This window comes from Anoplophora glabripennis, unplaced genomic scaffold, assembly GCF_000390285.2.
Source record: "Anoplophora glabripennis isolate ALB-LARVAE unplaced genomic scaffold, Agla_2.0 scaffold756, whole genome shotgun sequence".
In the NCBI taxonomy this organism is placed as follows: Eukaryota; Metazoa; Arthropoda; class Insecta; order Coleoptera; family Cerambycidae; genus Anoplophora; species Anoplophora glabripennis.
The window spans coordinates 76698-97572 of record NW_019416846.1 but is presented as its reverse complement, the minus strand read 5'-3'; the positions used below and the strand labels follow the sequence as shown (position 1 = coordinate 97572).

General features: G+C 32.9%; 3 protein-coding genes across 6 annotated transcripts; all 3 read left to right on the top strand.

The window, feature by feature from the left end:
* Positions 1–961: 961 nt before the first annotated feature.
* On the top strand, positions 962–1913 carry LOC108913187 (cytochrome b-c1 complex subunit Rieske, mitochondrial). Its single transcript, XM_018718687.1, has 2 exons — positions 962–1411; positions 1462–1913. The coding sequence occupies exons 1-2, from the start codon at positions 1125–1127 to the stop codon at positions 1886–1888; spliced, it is 714 nt and encodes a 237-aa protein (XP_018574203.1). The 5' UTR covers positions 962–1124; the 3' UTR covers positions 1889–1913.
* Positions 1914–4697: 2784 nt separating this feature from the next.
* Positions 4698–6356, top strand: LOC108913189 (zinc finger protein 585B-like). Its single transcript, XM_018718689.1, has 4 exons — positions 4698–4813; positions 4867–5281; positions 5336–5585; positions 5636–6356. Exons 2-4 carry the CDS (start codon positions 4957–4959, stop codon positions 6294–6296), a joined length of 1236 nt encoding a protein of 411 aa, XP_018574205.1. The 5' UTR covers positions 4698–4813; positions 4867–4956; the 3' UTR covers positions 6297–6356.
* A 752-nt stretch (positions 6357–7108) lies between these two features.
* On the top strand, positions 7109–20561 carry LOC108913195 (SID1 transmembrane family member 1). 4 transcript variants are annotated; one of them, XM_018718696.2, is made up of 18 exons: positions 7109–7344; positions 7397–7563; positions 7625–7823; positions 8109–8262; positions 8321–8447; positions 8564–8647; positions 8710–8896; positions 9441–9551; positions 11030–11065; positions 15151–15386; positions 15442–15624; positions 16467–16584; positions 16642–16764; positions 16822–16938; positions 19253–19339; positions 19402–19553; positions 20103–20213; positions 20271–20561. In XM_018718696.2, exons 1-18 carry the CDS (start codon positions 7329–7331, stop codon positions 20445–20447), a joined length of 2385 nt encoding a protein of 794 aa, XP_018574212.1. In that variant the 5' UTR covers positions 7109–7328; the 3' UTR covers positions 20448–20561. The 4 variants fall into 4 exon arrangements, with proteins under 4 accessions (XP_018574212.1, XP_018574210.1, XP_018574214.1 ...); XM_018718694.2 differs by having other exon boundaries at positions 15136–15386; XM_018718698.2 differs by lacking the exon at positions 11030–11065.
* Positions 20562–20875: the final 314 nt, after the last annotated feature.

Here is a 20875-nt window from a genome sequence, read left to right as displayed (position 1 = left end):
ATGCAACTTTAAATTTTTCGTTGTGTTGATATCCATAAAAAAACTACCTACCTCTAATCACATTTTTTTATTAAAAAAAAAAACAAAAAAACATTTTATTATTAATAAAAAAATGTGATTATATGATGATCAGACATTATTATGTTATATAAATAAATGTGAATGAAATATCTAATAAAACACACTAAAAACACTAATAAAACACACACCAACACTCGCCAAACCTAACCAACAATAAACAATATACATGAACAAGAATGACATGAAATGATTCATAATTGCAATTGTCAAAATTTATTCTACAAAATCTTTGTGGCGACATCTATAGACTCTTTCCCCAACTTGTATATCCATCTCAAGTCACGTGGTTCTCAGAGTTTCCCCATTTTTTCAAGTATAAGTTCTCGGGCCCTGGAGTGCAGTCCCAGTTTTCCCCAATGGAAATCGCTATTTGATGGACAGTGCGAGTAGACAAGCAGCTGCAAATTAGGAAAACGTCCAAGAATAGCGTCTAGAGACGGCCAATCCACTTTGAGGCCCGCTATATATGCGCTTTTATTCTCAATAAAAGAAATTTAAACGATGTGTTAAGTCAGATTAGTTTTTTTTACGAAAATTAACTGATAATAATCTAGGCATAGTATTATCTCTGAACGCCCAGAGACAAATATTCGTTTTCCGACGGCAACATTGAAATGTTTGGCCGGCAATGAACCAATACCAAAATTTAAACATCAGAATTTAATTTTGTGTAGATTGCAATATAAAATCGTTAGGTGACAAAAGGCATTTTTTCGCGAGTGAACTCGTATGTTATGGTATGTGCAGTATGAGTGAGTGGAGAGATTTAAACTACCATAGGACAACTAAGATCAAAAGAGATAGAAATAGTAACTACAAGTCAGATATTCACCATCACCAATATTCGGTCGCGAAATAAAGCTTATTGTCAATGTCAACATTGTCAACTGCTGAGGGAAAAAATCAATAAAATTTCAATAGCTTCACAAATCTTCTGGGTTGGCTTATAAAACAATTTCGTGTTGATTATGAAGTATTTAAGTTCAATAAAATGTCGGTTAATTTGTCAATTTGACCTTTATTAAAACCGAAAATAGTTTAATATGCTGGAGAGAAATGCTGTACTATTCAGAAACTTATTTGATACTTACATTCATGGCAGATTAAGAAATAAACTAAACAGCTCGCTTCCAAATTTAATTAACAAGCATATTTGCGCTGCTCATACAGATATAAAGGTTCCTGATTACACGAAATACAGAAAAGACAGTGTTAAATCTCCAGATGTTCCCACCTCTTGTTCTGAAGAATCCAGGAAAATATTTACATATATGATTTCTGGAACTACAGCGACCCTAGCACTGTACAGCCTCAAATCGGAAGTTACAAGGTAAGTGCTTTAAAAGCTTACATTATCTATTAAATTTACTTAATCTTTAGACTTGTAACATACATGAGTGCTTCGGCTGACGTTTTAGCCCTAGCACAGATAGAAATCAAGTTGTCTGATATACCAGAGGGAAAATCTGCCACATTTAAATGGAGGGGTAAGCCGTTGTTTATTCGTCATAGAACAGCAGAAGAAATAGCGATCGCACGGTCGGTACCGGTAAACACTTTAAGGGATCCTGAAGAAGATTCGAAACGTTGTGAAAATCCCTCGTGGCTAATTGTTATCGGAGTTTGTACACACTTAGGATGTGTGCCTATTGCAGACGCAGGGGATTACGGACCTGGTGGATACTACTGCCCTTGTCATGGTTCGCACTATGATGCAGCTGGGAGAATTAGAAAAGGTCCAGCCCCTACTAATCTAGTTATACCTCCTCTTAAGTTTGTAGGGGATGACACATTAGTTGTTGGATAAATATAATAAAATGTAATGTAAAAAACCAACTTTTATTAACCGTTCAAAATAGACTTATTTAAAAGGCATCAAAATTGTTGGTATATTGTTGTTCTTTAAAAATGCGTTCATTAACATTATTTATTTGATTTTCTAACAGTGTCTTTTGGTATTCGGCTGTTACCAATTGTTTATCCAAAAGTTTATTATACTTCTCGGCAATGTCTGATGAGGTCAAAGCCTTTACTGTAGTTGTTGGACGGCGTCGACTACTATCCATTTTTCGTTTTTTCTGTGATGGTAATTCGGTCTGTAAAAGATAATAAAAACTTAACATCTGTAATAAGTGTAATCCTATTGCAGACTACAAGAAACAATTTCTAAATTTGTTTCTTGTAATGAGAATTAAATAAAAAAAATTACTCCTGTAGTGTAGTGTGTAGTGAGTTGCTCCTGTATATTTCTTCCAAGTTGTACTCGTGTCAGTAAGACTGTTACTGGCGTGAGTATAAACAAGGATGTTACTTTGGTCCTAAAAAAGGAGATATTGAATGTAAAATAATGATAAAATTACAGAGTACAATAATTATTTACCTGAATTGTTTATTCTGCATCCACTGGAAGTTCAGAATTTACATTTTGTGTTGGCAAATCCTATAAAAGTGAAACTGTTAAGCATACATACACATGATAAGTAGAAGTAAGCCTGATTGTCAATACAATATTTAAAATCAAGGCAAACCAATTGATCAACAATCATGTGTACAAAATGCATTGACATATATGAGGCTGGTTGGACTATAGCTCTTGGGTACCTGGCATATCTCGGTCAAAAATGCACTTAATTTCGACTCGCCCCTTCCACCCGAGGGGGTGAGGGGTGTTTTTTTTTTTGGACGGACCCTATTTATTTTGCGATTTTCGGATTCTACTTGTAAAACTACCCCCGGAAATGCGTTCTTGCCGAATTCGCACAAAAACCAAAATCCACCTCGTATGGACTTTGTCGTTTTTTCGATGACTATAGTTCTTGGGTACCTGGGCATATCTCCATCAAAAATGAATATAAAAATAAAAATCTGAAATTTGAGGGGCGTACTATAGACGGGGAGACCTAATAGCGAACGTAACACCCCTTCCACCCTAGGAGGTGCGGAGAGGTGGTTTTTAGACGTTTCCGCAAAAACGCGTTTCCGGGGGTAGTTTTATGTGTAGAATCCGAAAATCGCAAAATAAATAGGGTACGTCCAAATAAAAAAATTTCACAACTTCAACACCCACAATTTACACACGAGACGACTTTACAGTATACAAATTAATCAAATTATAAAACAGGCGGGAAATAAGGAAAATCCATTAATTAGATTATAACATGGGGTATGTTCAAGAATCAATAGGCTTTTTTTCGCGAGTGAAGTCGTATGTTGTAGTATGTGTAGTATGAGTGAATATTACGTTTTTGCGAGAATAGTCAGTCATTTAAACTACTATGTGACGTCACAAGTTTAGATCAAATGACTGAACTCTTCACCCTTCAGCTGAATATTCTGTTGGTATATTCAACTAGTATTGTCAGCTGAGGCCCTTTCGATTTGGCAAAAATAGTAGCTATTAGTAGCTAATAACAACTTAGAGTTACTCTGAACTGATATTTGTAGCTAATAGTGACTATTTTTGCCAAAGCGAAAGCCCCCCCTGGTAACTTAACCTTTTTCATTTTGACATTTTGTTTGAATGAGTATAAAAATCGTTCAGCAAAATGATGGATTCTGATATGGTTGTGGAAGTGGCCAGTTTAAATTTAGACTTTAGAGGCACAGATGTTTTAGTAAACATAGACGTTGAAACAGCAAATATTTTACTTGATGGTGAGATTAATTTTTTATATGGGACATATTTGCTTCAGGATTATCCTTTTTTTTTTTTGTGACCTAGGCCAGAGATAATATTGGTGGAATAATTTGTAATTCAAGTCTTTTTCGTATGAATTACATAAAAAACCGACCTAACCTTCCATTCTCTTACGATAACGATTATGTCGAACATTCGCATATCTTGCAACGTCAGAATCTACATACTTTTCACGCTTTTTAAATTTGCCACTTAAAAATATTCCAAAGAAAGCATTGATATATTCCTTCAGTTTTATTTGAAACAAATNTACTTTTCACGCTTTTTAAATTTGCCACTTAAAAATATTCCAAAGAAAGCATTGATATATTCCTTCAGTTTTATTTGAAGCAAATACATATATTATATAGTGAGATATAACACCAATTCCCACAACACTAGATTACTGGAAGCAATAAATGATGACAAATTATGGTTACTGGTTAGAAGTTAAAACCCATATGTCAAAGTCGTCAAAGTACATACTACATATCACTGAATAGTGAATATATACATTTTCGCCATCTGTTCAGGTTAGACAAGGTTAGAAGTAAGATTAAAAGAGATAGAAATAGTAACTACAAGTCAGACGTATTCACCAATATTCACTCGCGAAAAAAAGCCTAGTTTATCAAAATCTAACCTTAACTAAGCCTGGCTTTAAAATCGACGGAGGAACGGAATGATAATTAAGTTGAGCTTAAATAATTAAATACCAAACGGTGGAAACAGGCATAAATACTATAAATGACGATTCTCCCATAAAATGTAAAACTCATTGTGCTTGTGAATTCCTTGGTAGTATGTAATACTATGGTAATGTAATAATATGGTAGTAATACCGAGGTGACTAAATGTTCCCAGGACGAATGTCACAAAAGGGAAGAAGAAGAAATTAATTTTTGACAAGTTTATATTTACTTATCACAGATCACAGATATGACAGATATTTGTTTAATATGTTTGAAACGTGAGAATTGTTTAATAAATATTGTGGAAAATGATTTTGATAGCGACGAAATTTTATACAAGCTGAAGAATTGTGTACCAGAAGTGGTAATATTTTTTGGTCTTTAGTCGCAGAAATGTTTTAAGTTGTGTGGTTCTAGGAATGGAAACAAAGTTTTAAAATATGCAGTGCATGCAGAGACAGTTTAAATAAAGCCCATGATTTTAAACAGTTATGTATAAACTCTTATATGTCATGGAAATATACACTTATTGTAAAGGTAGAAGAAAACGGTTGTCAAAAAAACGAATTAGATTCGGATAATGATAGTTTTACATTACAAAATGATATATGTTCTGAGGAAGAAATATTAATCGATGAAGATGAAGTTAAATGTTTTCACTGCAACGTAGGATTTAAAAGCAAGGTGTTATTAAAAAAACACATCTCACAAACACATGTAACGAGGAAGAGGATGTTGCGAAAAAAAAATTGCTTATGTGAATTTTGTATGAAAACGTATGCAAATCAAAACGCTTTAAAAAGACATTTGAGGATATGTAAAAGAAACAGTGGTAATAGTTAAAATGAACTATACTTCATATATATGACCAATATTTTTTTTGCAGAAGTTACGCAAGCAGGAAAGGCTCAAAACACTAAAATGGAATTGTCAAAACGTACAAATTTTATAAATGACAACGTTTCTGAACTGGATCTTAAAGTTCCTCCCACGTGTTCCCTTTGCGGGACAACTTTTTGTAACAAGTATTTATTGAAACGCCACCTCCAGAATGTACATGCCACAGAAAAAAAGTTTAAATGTGACATGTGCGACAGGACATTTGCGTCTTCGGTGTATTTAAATGCCCACAAAAGGTATTATTTTTCAGGACTTGTTCTTCAAAATAATGCCTTTTTCCTTGTAGATACCATGCGGGCGACAGGTCCCATATCTGTTCTTTCTGCGGAAAGGGTTTTATAACGGCAAGCGATTTATACCACCACGAAAAAATACATGCCAATAAAAGAGCGTATCGGTGCGAAATATGCCCCAAAGCCTTTAACACCTCGTCTGACTTACATAAACATAAAATTTGTGTTCATTTAGACAGATCCGAGTGGAAATACGTCTGTTCGTACTGCCAAAGAAGGTTTCCATTAAAAACGAATCTAGATACTCACGTGAAGACGCATACGGGGGAGAAAAATTATGCCTGTCACCTCTGCGACAGACGCTGTATCAACAAATCCGTATTAACCAGACACATTGAAACTCATTCGAACGTTATCTCTTTCAAGTGTAACTTGTGCATGCAAGGTTATAAATATAGGAAATCGTTAGACGTGCATATGACAAAGGTCCACGGTATCGGAAATGTTAAAGTTCCTGAGAGAATTAAAAAATTTTTCTGTCATCTCTGTCCGAAGTCGTACTTTGCAAATAACAAGCTTCAAAAGCACATTAGATCGCATAACGGAGAAAGACCCTTTCGGTGCCCCCATTGCGAAAAATCATTTGTTGATAAGTCGTACATAAAACAGCATTTGAAAACAGCGCATGATATTTGCAAGTTAGAAGATTTGTAGGAATTGTATTTTTTATATGTATTTTAAAAAAATTCTTGTAAAATATACAAATTTTAAATAGTATTTGTTTCTTTTAATTGTATTACTATATGGGCGTTTTTGTGTGGAACTATAAATGAACCTTCAATTTAGAATTAAAAGTATTTTAATTTTCAAGAACTTCGAAAAAAAAATTGTTTGAGTGGATTAACTTAATGTAAAATCAAATTAAAAATATACCAACTTATTAAAATTTTAATTATTGTCTTTACATTGCGTATTTATTATTTAACAGTAGGTATGGTAATAAATTTGCAGTATGTGGAAGACAATATTAAAAACAAACAATCTTTGTAAAATCACATTATGTGATAAAATGTACTTATAAGCAATTTAAATTTACCTCCGGATTTACTTATGTCGAAAACAGATGATGGAACATGGTCCGTCGATAATACATAGCATTTACCGTTTTATGCTATCAATTGTTCTAGGGCCATGTAATGTTTTTATTGTGTATAAAGTTCATGGATTTCAAAACTCCCGAGTCCAGTGTCTTGGCTATTCACAAAAACAAATTTATGGCAAGAACTTAGATATTAGATAAGAACCAGCAACAGCTGAGAGTATTTAAGTTCAAGAGCTTCATGCACAATGAAAAAATACGGTAATCATAGGGCCTTTCGATTTGGCAAATATAGTAGCTATTAGTAACTAATAGCAACTTAGAGTTACTCTGAACTGATATTAGTTACTAATAGGTACTATTTCTGCTAAAACGAAAGCCCTACAGGAAGTAGAAGTTGCTATGGGAAAAGAAGAAGAAGTGGAGAATGGAGTAGTTTTATCTTAATCCAGTTATCAATTTAAAATTGGTTTAATTTTTGTCTAGGGTAGTTAGATCGTTAGTTTTAGAAATGTAACAAGAATAGTAAATAAATAAATAGTTTCAATGATTGTGTATAGTGGCTGAAACAATTTAACTGAGTATTTTCAGGCAAACATCTGTATAGATTTTTTATGTAGTTATAACCGAGATATAATTGGAATGTGATGACTCAACATTGTGGTTAATGTTGTGGAATTACCAAAAAGATAATATAATAATAATAAACTTCTAGATAACACTATGTCTGGAGTAATACTTTTGACCTTAGTAATTTTGACCATAGGCTTTTCAAAAAATGTTGCTTTTACTCCTATTTTACTTCAGTTAGAAACAAATGTAAATAATACTTTACAAATAAACAATACAATAGAGTATATCTTGCAATTTAACATTACCGATGTGAGTATATGAACTGGATTATAATATGTATATAATTCGTGGTATATATAAAAAATTTCAGTTTCAAGAACCTCCCAGGATATGGATTCAAAGTGAAGATGCCAATATTACGTCGCCACTTATGATAGTGGCGAGGCAGCCAAAAGAAGTACTGTCATGGCAGTTGCCACTATTTGTCGAAGGCGACCTAGGAGACGTTAAGTTTATGACAACTGCTAGAATTTTATGTTACGATATACTTAAAAACAGAAGACTATCAGGTAGGTGCCATATTTATTTCTTAATAGAAGAGAGATATGTGTAATTTGAAATCAGCACACGATTTTCGTAATGTTCTCTCTGAATGTAAACAGACCAAAATGAGCTAAACTCTCCAATAACTTTCTGGGATTAATACCTATTACACTCGATAAAAGTTGTAGGATATTAAAAATCTGAAACTTTTCGGGTTATTGCGTGGTTTGTGTTTTTTTTTTTTGGAACATGTACAATACCGCAATACTATTTCAGTTTTATTCAACACCAATTTTATTATTTTATTTTAGGGAAAACAAATATACAGTCTGAACAACTGTTCTTAACTATATCCACAGTTTCGAGTGTCAATGCAAGCTTTACTGTTAATGTTAAAAATCAAGAGTTTTTCCAGATTAAACCATCAGTAATGTACAATTTTAGTATATCCCCGAGTGAGCCCAGGTAATATAATTGCTTTCGAATGATATAAATTTGCATTAACAGCTTGTACATATTTCAGTTACTTTTTCTATAACTTTTCAACGAATTTAACGTTTGCCGCAAAGGATTCAAATTACGAAACTGTTATCTTGGAGGTAGAGTCCAAGGACGATATCTGTATGACTGTCAGCATTCAGAACGTCAGTGTAAGTACAATATTTTTAACTAACTTTAGTATTTCGTAACCATTTTTTATGCTGGTTGAAATTGCGGACGGTAGGCGGCAGCGTTCTCATCACTTTTATTACATTAAATTTTTCAGTGTCCAGTATTTGATACAGACCAAGACGTTACGTTTAGGGGTTTCTATGAGACTGTTAATAGAAGAGGCGGAATTACTATATCTGTAAGTTCCGTTACCGCATAAATTCACCATTCATTTTAGTGTGTTGATATTCTTACTTTTAGAAAAACAACTTTCCCTACGGCTTTTATGTAGTTTTTGTGGCGAAATCAGATGACTACGATTGTACAAAAGCTAGGGTGCTAACGTCATCTGATTCTCCGAGAGTTAAAGATATTTCCTTGATCATTAAACCGAGTATAGCGTATAGAGATTACGTCAATGCCGTAATTTTCACTCTGTGTGCTATAGGTAAATAAATATTTATTCTCGTTACTTGAAGTACCCACTGCAAAATGAAATAAATTCAGTATCTCCGTTATTGTGCGTATTTACAAACAAATCCCGAGACACGATCGCAATCAATAACCAAGCATCTGTATGTTATTTTATGTATTTCTGTATGTTTGGGAATTGCAGTTAGTAAAACTCTATGAAGAATTTCGATAAGTTGTCTTTTTTTTAGTAGATAATGTTGAAAAAGAACACTGACATTGTTTTTGCTACACTGCAAGAACAAAACGCTGACAAATTTTTGTTTGTTTGTTGTAACGAATTTTGTCGGCAGACCATTAATTTTTGCAATAAATATTAAAACCATAGCATTTTTGAATGGAAAATGTCCTTTCAACTGATTTATCACGAGCTCCTACTTCTCTTTTAAAAATTTAGGGGTTGCAACTGCCTCAGGGGTTGAATTTAGGGATCAGAATCCAAAATCGTGTCTCAGGATTTTTTATAGATACTGAATTTATTCCATTTGGCTATTCCACACTGTATATGTAATTTATTTTAGGTGCATTCTACATAATATTTGGGTTTCTCTTCTTCTTTTGTTCCATAAAAAAAAGTCAGCCTCGACATATGGATTATATACAGGAAAATGATATGCAAGCACATAGTTCAAGTAAATATATATGTATTTTTTTCTCTTATTCTTTCCAAATATTAAGCACACGAGCGATGCGTGCACTAAAGTTTATAATACTTGTACTGTTTGCATTTCTTCATTCTGCCTTGCCGAGGAAGGTCGTAACTGACATTCCAAGAAAATTGAGTTTTTTTGCCATTTTTTGAACCTTCAACCTCTAGTATAATTTCGTGATCGTATCTGCAACAGAAGCAATTTAAATTTGGTTTGTCGTGTACGCTAATTTTGCTACGAAACTGTCGAATTTGCTCGGTAGTAACTCGTAACAAAAAAATGCTCATCAGAGAAGTGCGTACCAGACAAATTCAATATGCGATCGATGCAAAACATACATAATCCACAAGAGAAAATATGAATTGTCCACAGTTGTTGTAGATAATATTTTTATAAAGAAGCATCGGACCCATAAAAATTAGGTTCGCTAAAAGAACTTGAATCTGATAAAATAAATTAAAAATAAACTCTTCTACAAAATTATGAATTTGAAAATGTTATCTCTAGACCAGTGGTTTTCATACATTTTGAAATTGCAACACTTGAAAAAGTGCGAGTACTTTTAAATGAAAAAATCACAATTTTGCGACTGCAAAAACAGGCAATTCGCACGAAAATTTAATTTCTTCTAAAACTGTATACATTTGTAGTCTATAACCGATAACAACTAACGGCGGTAAAAAAATTGTAGATGTTTTAATTTAAATTTCGTCGTGTGATCAAAAACGCATTGTGATGTCATTTAGCGTGACACAGAACGCAACATACTGGAACCTAATCTAAAGAAATGCGCATGCAGGGGGCCTCTAAACAAAGCGAATTCGGCTGTTTCTAAACATTTGTTACTTACGTTCATGCTGATTGCACTGTCCTATCTTTGGCATTCATTTTCTCGATTCTCAATCGCACTAAATGACGTCTCGAATTCATTTAAAACATTTATTTTAAGTTCCAAATTTTAATAATTTGCCAGCTTGATCAAAATAATTTGATAATCGAACGCTAAACTTAAGGGTAAGTTTGTAACCCCCTGATATGTTTGTAAAATCTCTTTTAGTGGCTCCTCAGGTGGTTGAGACCTACATGTTGGGAACCACTGTTCTAAATCATCAAACTTAGGACCCTCTTGCTTAGTAGGCAGAATTACGATCTTATTTTCTAATATTTTCATTTGCAGAACATTTATTACATTCGGTATAAACTGACAGTTTGTATTTTTTTTTTAAATGGGCAAATGGGTAATAAAACATAATTGAATAAAAAAAATAAGGTTTTGATGTGGCGCATATTAAATATTTTCTAAAAATTGTGTTAACAATATGGCTTTTTGTGTGGTTTCATTTAATGTGTAATCATAAGAAAGTACACCATCTTTGATTATTTCGTATTGGCAACCATGTTATATGTTTGTACGAATTTTTTTTAACGATCATTCTAATAACGTCATTCATTTTTATCAGGGATTGTCAGAACTTCTGCGACAGATCAAGGGACAGGTATTTGGTTTTGTTAGTGCTTCACGGTTTTTGCTATTTTTCTTATACAGTGTTAGGAAATGAATCATGCTTCGAGGGTAGCTTCCTTAGATGAAAATTACATTTCAAATAGTTTCATGTAGCCAGTGAGATTCACAAATGTTAAATAATGCGCACTACATACTCATGGGCATAGCTAGGATTTTTGCTTGGAGGAGGTCCAAGGCTTCTCCAAGCTCTATGGTGTTCTCAAAAAAAAAAACGCAATCAACGACTTACCTAAGCACTTTCGTGCTTTCTAGCTATGTCCATGTACATTTACTGTGGACTCTTGTGGTCTTTCTACAATAATTTAATATTTGAAATTTCCATGGTAAACCTCAAATGAATATTTGCTTACCTTGAAAATATAGTAATATAGTTAGTTCTAATTCTTCATTTGGAATAATTCTTCGTTTTTGTCTTCCAAGAGATTTTGTTTCTCTAAAGCGTCGCTCAATGTCGTAAAATGCAGCTCGAGATGGAATTGGAAACCCCGGATGCAAACAATCATATTCGGCGCACGTTACATTCACATTATTATTATTTTTGTAAAATAAACGGATAGCTTCAAATTTTTCATTCTCACTAAACATTATTTCTTTGTTAAAATAGTTTGTTATAAGAAATAAATTAATGATGATAAATAAACTACTGTCAAAGTCATTTGTTTGTTCCGCGTGCCTCGTCCATAGCCACTGCGATCCGTCAAACATAAATTTCCCTCCCGTTTTTTTAAAAATAGCTTTATATTGAAATATATCGAAAAGTCGTGAATCAAACAGTAACATATTATATATTTTTGAAAAGAGAAAAATTTAACGAACCCAAGTACGCACTGATATATAGTGTTCCATTTGAAAAAACATTTTTTCTTTAATTTAGCGATCATTTTACTTACTTTAACAGAGTCTTTTAAGAAATGTTTGTTTAACTGTTGTTGTTCATATAATGCTATAACAGTTTTGTGGCAACTTTGATTTTTGGTACAGAAAGTGTTGGCAAGGTGATGCTATTTAAAAAATGTATCAACTTTGTTCATTAAGCAATCCAAAGCAGTTTTTAAGTCAGATGTATGTGCATTTTGATATAATGCTTGTGTAAGGTTCAAAATTCAAAGTATTTCCGTCAATGGGCGGAACACTTGATATTTGAATTGAGAATAGGCCTCTAAATGTTTTTTGAGACAAATCTCAAAATACTTTGACCTTTTATGTCACGTTGTCATATGAATAAAGTGACAAAGTACAAAAAAAGTCTGCTTTGACATAAAACGGCAGTTTTTTACCGAGAAGCGCGAAATTTGATTGAGATCTTTAATTTAATTTTAAAAAAATAATGATAAATAAACTGTCTTATTTTTTGAGAACCTGCAACTTTTTAAGGAAGTAAAATTATGCAGAATCTTTATAAATGATACTAAGCCACATGACCAGTAATTTTGTTTGGAAACTAAACTAGTTAATTTTCATCCAAGGAAACTATCCGTTCGTTTCTGGAGACCCTGTGTATAATTAATCTTTTGATTCAATTATCTGTTTAACATTATCAATAATGGAGCTTTTCATTTAGTGGTAGATTTGAAAGGTGTGGTGTAAGAAGCAAAATTGCGGTTCAAACTTTGAATTGATAATAAAATAGATATTTCGTTTAAAAGGTTTAACATGATTTACTTCAAAATGTAAAAAAAAAACAGTGCGAACTGATAAATTTAATAACAAATTTTGAAGAAACAATTTATCATGAACAACAAATGCATAGTTAACAATGTTTATTTCTGATTTAACCTCATCTTTTTATGGGACATATCTGTTTTTTTATTTGTATCATGTTATCTTCAAAATTATAGTTCTTTAGGTATTATTATTAATACACTTGTTGCATATATGTTCATTTTCAGACACAGAATCCGCATGTATTTGTTATTTGCCGCCTTTGTTTGTATTTATATTTTTTTGAGGCGATGCGCTTACATACAGGCATTTAAAAATCTATGAATGTGTGCTGCTTTGACTCGTCTCTTAAGAGGGCTCTATAGCAAATACATTTTTATAGATTTTTATTACACAGTTTGTCTAAATAAGAAATAATGTACAAACAATAGACTTTCCTCCATTCTAACGCAGATTTTGTATAAAATGGACTTAGTTTGAAACTCAAATTTGTAATTTATTATGCCGCTTGTTCAAAATTACACATTTCTTTACAACAAAAAGTAATTTGAGTTTCAAACGAACTCTATTTTATAGAAAATCTGCGTTAGAATGAAGGAATGTCTATTATTTGTCCACCAGAGGCGTCTCGTAATATATTTGGCAGATGAGGCTTGAAATAAAAAACTTGTCTTTCTTTTCTTTGAGGGTGGGTCATTGTTAAAGGTTTTGTCAATATCTTCTAAGAAAATTGCATACAATGTGTTGAAATGTATCTCATTTATTACGGAATTCTTTTAATTTTGATAAAAGTGAATTCTCTTTTTAGAAACTGTTACGTCAGTTAATTTATTCTGCAACATTCGGAATATAACATAGGTTTGTTCAGAAATCATTGTAAAGGTTTTCAAGAAAAAAATGAAATTTTTGTCCTACAACAATTGTTTTAATCCATAAGCGGATCCTAAGGTTTGTTGATCATTTAAAAAATCCTCACTATCCGATATGAAATCAAAAACCTCGATAAGTTTCTTTCCATAAATTTTGACCGTAAAAATAGCTCTAGAAGAAAAATTCCGACTAGTGGGAGCATTACTTGGAATCCTGTGTTGCATTATTTTATTTAATATGTTAGATCTTTTAGTCTATTTGGAAAAAAATTTCGAAAATTCAGGAAGATTTGAAAAAAAATTCTCACTTTAATGGCGTTGCAAGCTTTACTTAAAACTAAATATAATTTATGTGCGTAACAATGATTAAAATGAGCTTGAGGAGCACCGTCTCTCCCACTTCTTTGTCAAAAATCCAACAAATCTTTCAAATTCTTCCCACTGCAATTAAAGACTGCAAAGAAGGTGTTGGTCTCGATTTCTGTTTAATTATGAGAGTACTAAATCCTTTTAATAACAAATAATCTACAATCTCCATGCAACTAAAGAAGTTGTTGAAGTTATGTTTGTTCTCCGCACTCATTTTATTTTAATAAAGTTAAGTACGTACCAGAACACAATGTAAATGATTGTTTTACTAATTAATTATGATCGTCTCACAAAAATTCTTAAGAGAAACCACATAAACACCAGTTAAAAACAAAAACTCGCATGCTCACAGACGACCAATGTTTTTACTATGAAATGCAACATTGCAACATACAACTCCGATCGCCGAGGTGGTAGACAAGAAGGGCTATATTGAAAGATTCGCTTGTTAAAAGGAGATGGAATGTGGCAACAAGCCCCCGTGCTCGACTGGTTCAGCTCGAATGTAGACATCGTGGCATCAGTTCAAGGTCTCACAGCAGCATAGAACACGGATAAAGGCTGGAGGCTTCAGAAAGTTAGCTGCCAGCGACTATAATGCGAATTCGGAGGGTGCGAAAAATAGCGAACATTTAAAACCTAATTAGTTGCATATGAAAATTTCTTAAATAATATTAATTATATGAGGTAAACTAAAAAACTAAAAGAAAACTTTTGCAATACTATCAAAAACTGCAGAGGAGGCTTAGCCTCTCCAGCCTCCTCTAACGAGCCGCCACTGTTGTGCACTAATTCATATTTAGACAAACTGTGTAATAAAATCTATAAAAATGTATCGCTGGTTGCCTATTTGCTATAGAGCCCTCTTAAGCAAAGACATACTGTATTTTACTTCATTTAAGAATAATGATTAACTTCTACTTTATATATCATACCTTTTAAGTCAATCATACAATAATTTTTCTGCTGACAAATACTAATGTACTTCTATTTACTAACATTACGTTTAATATCTATCTGCCGATTAAACTTGCGCTTTTCTGCATGAGGCCTGAACCCGCAGTAAATATGCAAAGCATGTTCCTCAGTACGTACAAATTTAACTACAATTTGCGACTATGTATTATTCTTCTTTATACAGAAATGACAAATATAGGTACCGAAGCAGCATTGGATAGTATCTCTGTCGACGAAACCGAATATGATATAGTTGACGAGATCGAACACGTCAAAGAAATAAGGCTCTGCCGTGGTTATCCCTATTTAACTGACTTGGCCAGGAAGGATCCGAGAGTGTTGAAACAGAAGTCCTACCTGTATCTTTATAACGTACTAACTATAGCAATATTTTATGGGCTTCCGGTGGTACAGCTAGTGATTGCCTATCAGCGGGTGCGTTATTTATGTGTCCTCGTTTTATAAAATTGTAGCGATTTTTGTTTTGTAGATTTTAAACGAAACCGGGCAGCAGGATTTGTGTTATTACAATTTCCTGTGCGCTCACCCCCTGGGGCTCCTCAGCGACTTTAACCACATATTTTCTAATATCGGTTACATCTTGTTGGGTGTACTGTTTGTTATCATAACATATAATAGGGAGCTGACGCATAGAGACATTAATTTTGACAGAGTAAGTACATATACCTGATTACGATATAACAAATATTATTGTTTACTTTTTTGTTTCCTCAAATGATCAAATTATTCATTTTTATAGAGTGCTTTGAAAACAAAATATTCGACTGTTGCTTTAAACATAATTTTGACAGCTCATTTAAATAAGTTTTTCTTGTATCAGACCTGTAGTCAAATTGGCCATGATCAGAAACACTCCAAAAACAATTGAAGTAACTTGACATTTGTTAAGTTAGTTGTCAAATTATTGTTGTGTCTGTAATAGTTTTTATCAAAAATTTAAATAAAAATGCCTGAGGATCGTTTGAATTATACTAATGAGGATTATTTTAATTTGTTTGTTATTTGTGGAAACTGTGACAAAAGTAATTTCAAGAACATGTAGAGGATTTGCTGCTTGATATCCAGAAAAACAAAGACCTTCACGAAATACAGTAAGACGATAGTGCTTTTACTATTCTATCACTATTATAGTGAAGTTATTTTGTTTCCAAAGCTTGCTTTGTAAAATGGATATCTGGATTTTCGAGGACAAAAAAATTAGCTGATTTGAAAAAAGATATAGGTTAAAATATCTCTTGGGCATATTATTTTATAACAAATTCTGCAAATTTATTCGATCTTGCGTCTTTTAAGACAACTGAGATCTCCATGGTGAGGCTTGAAGACCGATACTGAATATAAAAAAAAATAGTGTGTACAAGCAATAAAATTTGAAACTATTGAATGGAAAATGGTCAATACGTTTCACAGATTTGAGACATTTTGGCGTTAAACAGAAAAAGAACATGTTTGTTTTTGTTACTTCGAAGATTTTAATAACGTAATTTTGTTTAGCATTACGGTATACCGCAACATTACGGAATGTTTTACGCCATGGGCGTGGCCCTTATTATGGAAGGCGTTTTAAGTGGGAGTTATCACGTTTGCCCCAGTCAATCCAATTTCCAATTTGGTACGAACTGCTAATCTAAATTGTACACGATATTTTTTTTACTAACATTTTTTTCAGATTCGAGTTTCATGTACGTAATGGCAGTATTATGTATGGTAAAATTATACCAAAATAGACATCCGGATATAAACGCCTCGGCGTATGCTACTTTCGGAGTCCTCGCAATTGCCATATTACTAGGTTAGTTTTTCTTATATTAATATTTCGGGAGTTTATTTTTTATAATTTTTTTTTAAGGTATGATTGGAATTTTTGAGGGGAATACGGTGTTTTGGAGTTTCTTTATTGTTATTTACATTTTGACGTGCTTGTATCTCAGTATAAAAATATACTACATGGGATGTTGGAGCATAAGTAAGTTATAACTTTTTTATTTATACATTGCAATACTCTCAACAATAACTTTTAACTCTAACTAAAAACTGGAAACAAATTTCATATGAGCATAACCCAGGGACGTATTTTTAAATTATGCGTCCTGGGCGAATATGATGGCCGCCCCAGTACCTTTTAGTAAATGCATAATGTCAGCAAAAAATCCAGAGGAACGCCCCTTCGATCGCCCCTCTGGAACAGGCCCTCCGGGCAATCGCCCCGTACGCCCTTGGGAAAATCCGTCCCTGGCATAACCTCGCATATATCTCAATTTGGAGATGCTGTGTAATAAATTTTTATTATATATAAGTTATTCTAATTATATTTTACATACTTTCTGGTTTACCTTAGTTTTTCTTAACACTAGCTAAGATCGTATAAATATAACAACGCCTTACAATTACAGTCAGATTCTTTGTCGTAACAAAAAACCTAGGTCTCATGAGCTTTTTTAATCGACACATTAAGGACTATCATTTGGCAACGTTTCGTACCATTCGACTGGGACCGATTTTCCATAAGGATAGTTGCGAAGTCCTTTCTGTAAAGTAAATAGTTTGCACAGGCACATGCAAACCTTTTTCAGATCTGCGGACAGGTTATAGTTGTTACGATCTCAATTGGAATTGCATAAAAACACTTAACTCATAAATTCTACGGGATTCATAGGCGTCCAGACAAATTTTGTCCTGTCTCGTCTAGATATACTATGTTCCCACCTATATTCATATTTATTTGGCGATATTCTCTAATTTTTTGTAAATTGTGTTGACGGGGCGAGTGTTTGTTAGAGAGTCCCTGTGTGTGTGGAGTCGGTCGTAGGTATATGAGTAAGCATCTGGTCGCCGGCGCCAGTCCGCCGTAGACCCTTCCTGGAACGCTGGTGCGTCCGGCGGCGTCCTGTTGGCGCTTTTGATGTAATGCTTAAAAATGGGTCACTTGCGGCATGTGTACCCACAAAATAATCTTCCTTAAGTGCAATTATACGCCGTGATTCTATAATTACCATACAATTGTCAAGTTTTTTTATGTTTAAAAGCGCATTGTAATAAAACGTCGTAAAATATCTAAAGATTTATAATTATAATCAGGATAATTGCTTAATTTATCTCGAATTAAAGTAGGAACTTTATTTTCTTTATACAAATTATGAATTATTATTATTATTATATTATATTATTATTACATCTCTAGTAAAACCGCCAATATTCTTTAATTTTGTATTTTTCTGTTTCCTCTTTGTACCGTGATCAATAACGTCTCCTTTAGTTATGCGATAAATTGTCATTTTTGATATCTCAGTTAATTCGCTAATGCGTTTCCTAATTTCTTTATCACACTGTTCACAATTTTCAATTTTGAAACATTCATATATTAAAATAATTCGTTGACTTTGTACGTGCAAATCTTTGTTTTTAAACCCTAAGTTTGTTTCGATGCTTTCGACAAAGCTAGTTCGACTATTTGGGGATTTTCCCGAGTTATTTCGTTATCCTCCGCTTCAAAGAGTCTCCAGAAAGCCATGCCAAATTACTAAATGATTACATATAACATTTATTTTAATAACTATTACCCTTTACCGGTTAGGATATGGTTAAATAATAATATCAACAAATAAATAATAAGTATTATACCAACAACATACCACGCCACGCACCATACACAAAATTATTTATGACCTAGTGGACCAATACAAGTGTTTGCTTTGACGACCAGTGCGGCACTGTCAATTCTACATCAGGCGGACTGTTTTACCAATACAGGACTCAACGAATTGCTATTCGAGTATAAATTACGAGACAGATTATGGCCAAAGCATAGGAAGAAATTTCAGGAGAAGTACAGACGGACCTGTGCTTTAAGATTCACACGTTCCAATTCGTATCGTAACAGCTATACTTTATTTTAATTTTTTAATTCACAAAGTTTATTTGAAATTTTTTTCATCATAAAAATTACCTATTTTGACCTAGAAATCGTACCCTCAAAATATGGTGTGAGTCCCAAACTTCATTATCAAAATGTAACGGCTAGAAAGTAGTGATGATTGAAAATGGAAAGTGATATAGTGCTTATATCATCGTAAATTAATTTTTTTTTTAATCTACCCGGGAAACCTGGAAATATTAGGGAATTTTTTGGTCAAAACCTTCACCCTGCCCTGTATCTCAGAAACAAAAAATTTGGGGATGCATATGAAGAAAAAATGCGCATTTCCATCTCATTCAAATAATTTTGTTTGAATATAAATGACGAAAGTCTTCTGTATCTTTTAATTCATCATTTTTTTTAGGCAAATCTTCCGTGAGACACATATATCACATAATCATAAGTGACTTCTGGTCTGGACCTTTAAATGTGTTAAAACCCTGTTATCTAGGTATTTGCCTTTTTTCTTTCATCGATATATATTTTTTTTCACATAATTTGTTTATTTTACAGCTCGTTTTGTTCTTCTTTCGCTGGGAAATGTTTGCAATTGGGGTCTAGCGTTCTTTGCAATATATAAACACCCAAAAAATTTCCCCGTCTTCCTCCTAACAATATTCATGGCAAACACGTTGCTGTACTTTTTCTTTTACATTGTGATGAAGGTAAGTGAGAATTTAACTTTAAGAAACTTCGGTTTTGACAGTTCGCAGTAAAAATCGACGGGCAACATTTTTCTGAATTATTAATTGTATCATAAGAGTGGGTTTGATTATTGGCGATGCATTTTTTCACACAACAGACTGTAATGTAAAATGGCGTGAACAGTCCGTACAATTTTTTTGAGATAGATTTCCAAAAAAAAGAATAAGCCAATAAAGTTCTGTTATCGGAACTACTGTAACAATTTACCACAGTGAAGAAAAAAAATGCTTTTTCTTATCTTTACATATGATAGTTTTATAATGTAAGATGAAATTAATTTTTTCATTTAATTTTTATGTACCCGTGTTCAAAATGAAATAAAATAATAAAAGTGTAAGTAGGTACTTCGTTGAATAAAATCTCACGAAAAATATCATTGCTGTGGCGAATTAAAATATAAACAATTTACTTTTTGCGATATGTAAAATATACATGCACTAGTGCGAAAAAGTTAAATTTTACGACGGTATAGCGAAAATATTTTGTTAATTCTGTCTATTACGTTGCAGTATTTGAATAAAGAAAGAGTAAGGATTCTAACTTGGATCTTCTTAGTAATGTCTACATTGTGTGCTATAGCTGCGCTGTATTTCTTCACGTTCAAGGTTATTTCTTGGTCGGTGAGTAAATATGAACCATCGGAGGGAAAATCGTTATTAAAATATATTCTATTACAGAAAACACCGGCCGAGTCTCGTCAATTCAATAGAGAGTGTTTGTTGCTTCGATTCTATGATTCGCACGACATATGGCACTTCCTAAGTGCCACCGGGATGTTTTTTACGTTTATGGTGCTACTGACATTGGACGATGATCTGTCTCATACGCATCATTCGAAAATTCCCGTTTTCTAAGTATTTTTCTATGAGTGATATTCAACTTTTGCACAGAGTTGGGAGTATTTTATTTTGGTACGAGCTTGTACATTGAATTATATAAGAGTGTTTATTAAATTTTGTATAAAATTATTTAATTTATTTCATATCCTTACAATCCACTAGTTGATGGTATCTGATGCAGTGAAACGAAGAACGCCCAGTATTCGCATATGCTGTCGATTCAAAAGTAAAGTTATCGACATCGTTTAGTCGATGTTAGACTTTAGTTTTTGGGGCTATATGAAAAGTTTGAGTCGATGTATTTATTTTAATTTACTGAATAAACTGGAAATGATCATCATAAAAAAAGTTACAAATCTCGGACAGTAAATCCCAAAAATTAAAGTCGACGTCGACTAAATTGACGTCGTGTAGCCAAAAAAGTTATAATATATCGTAAACGA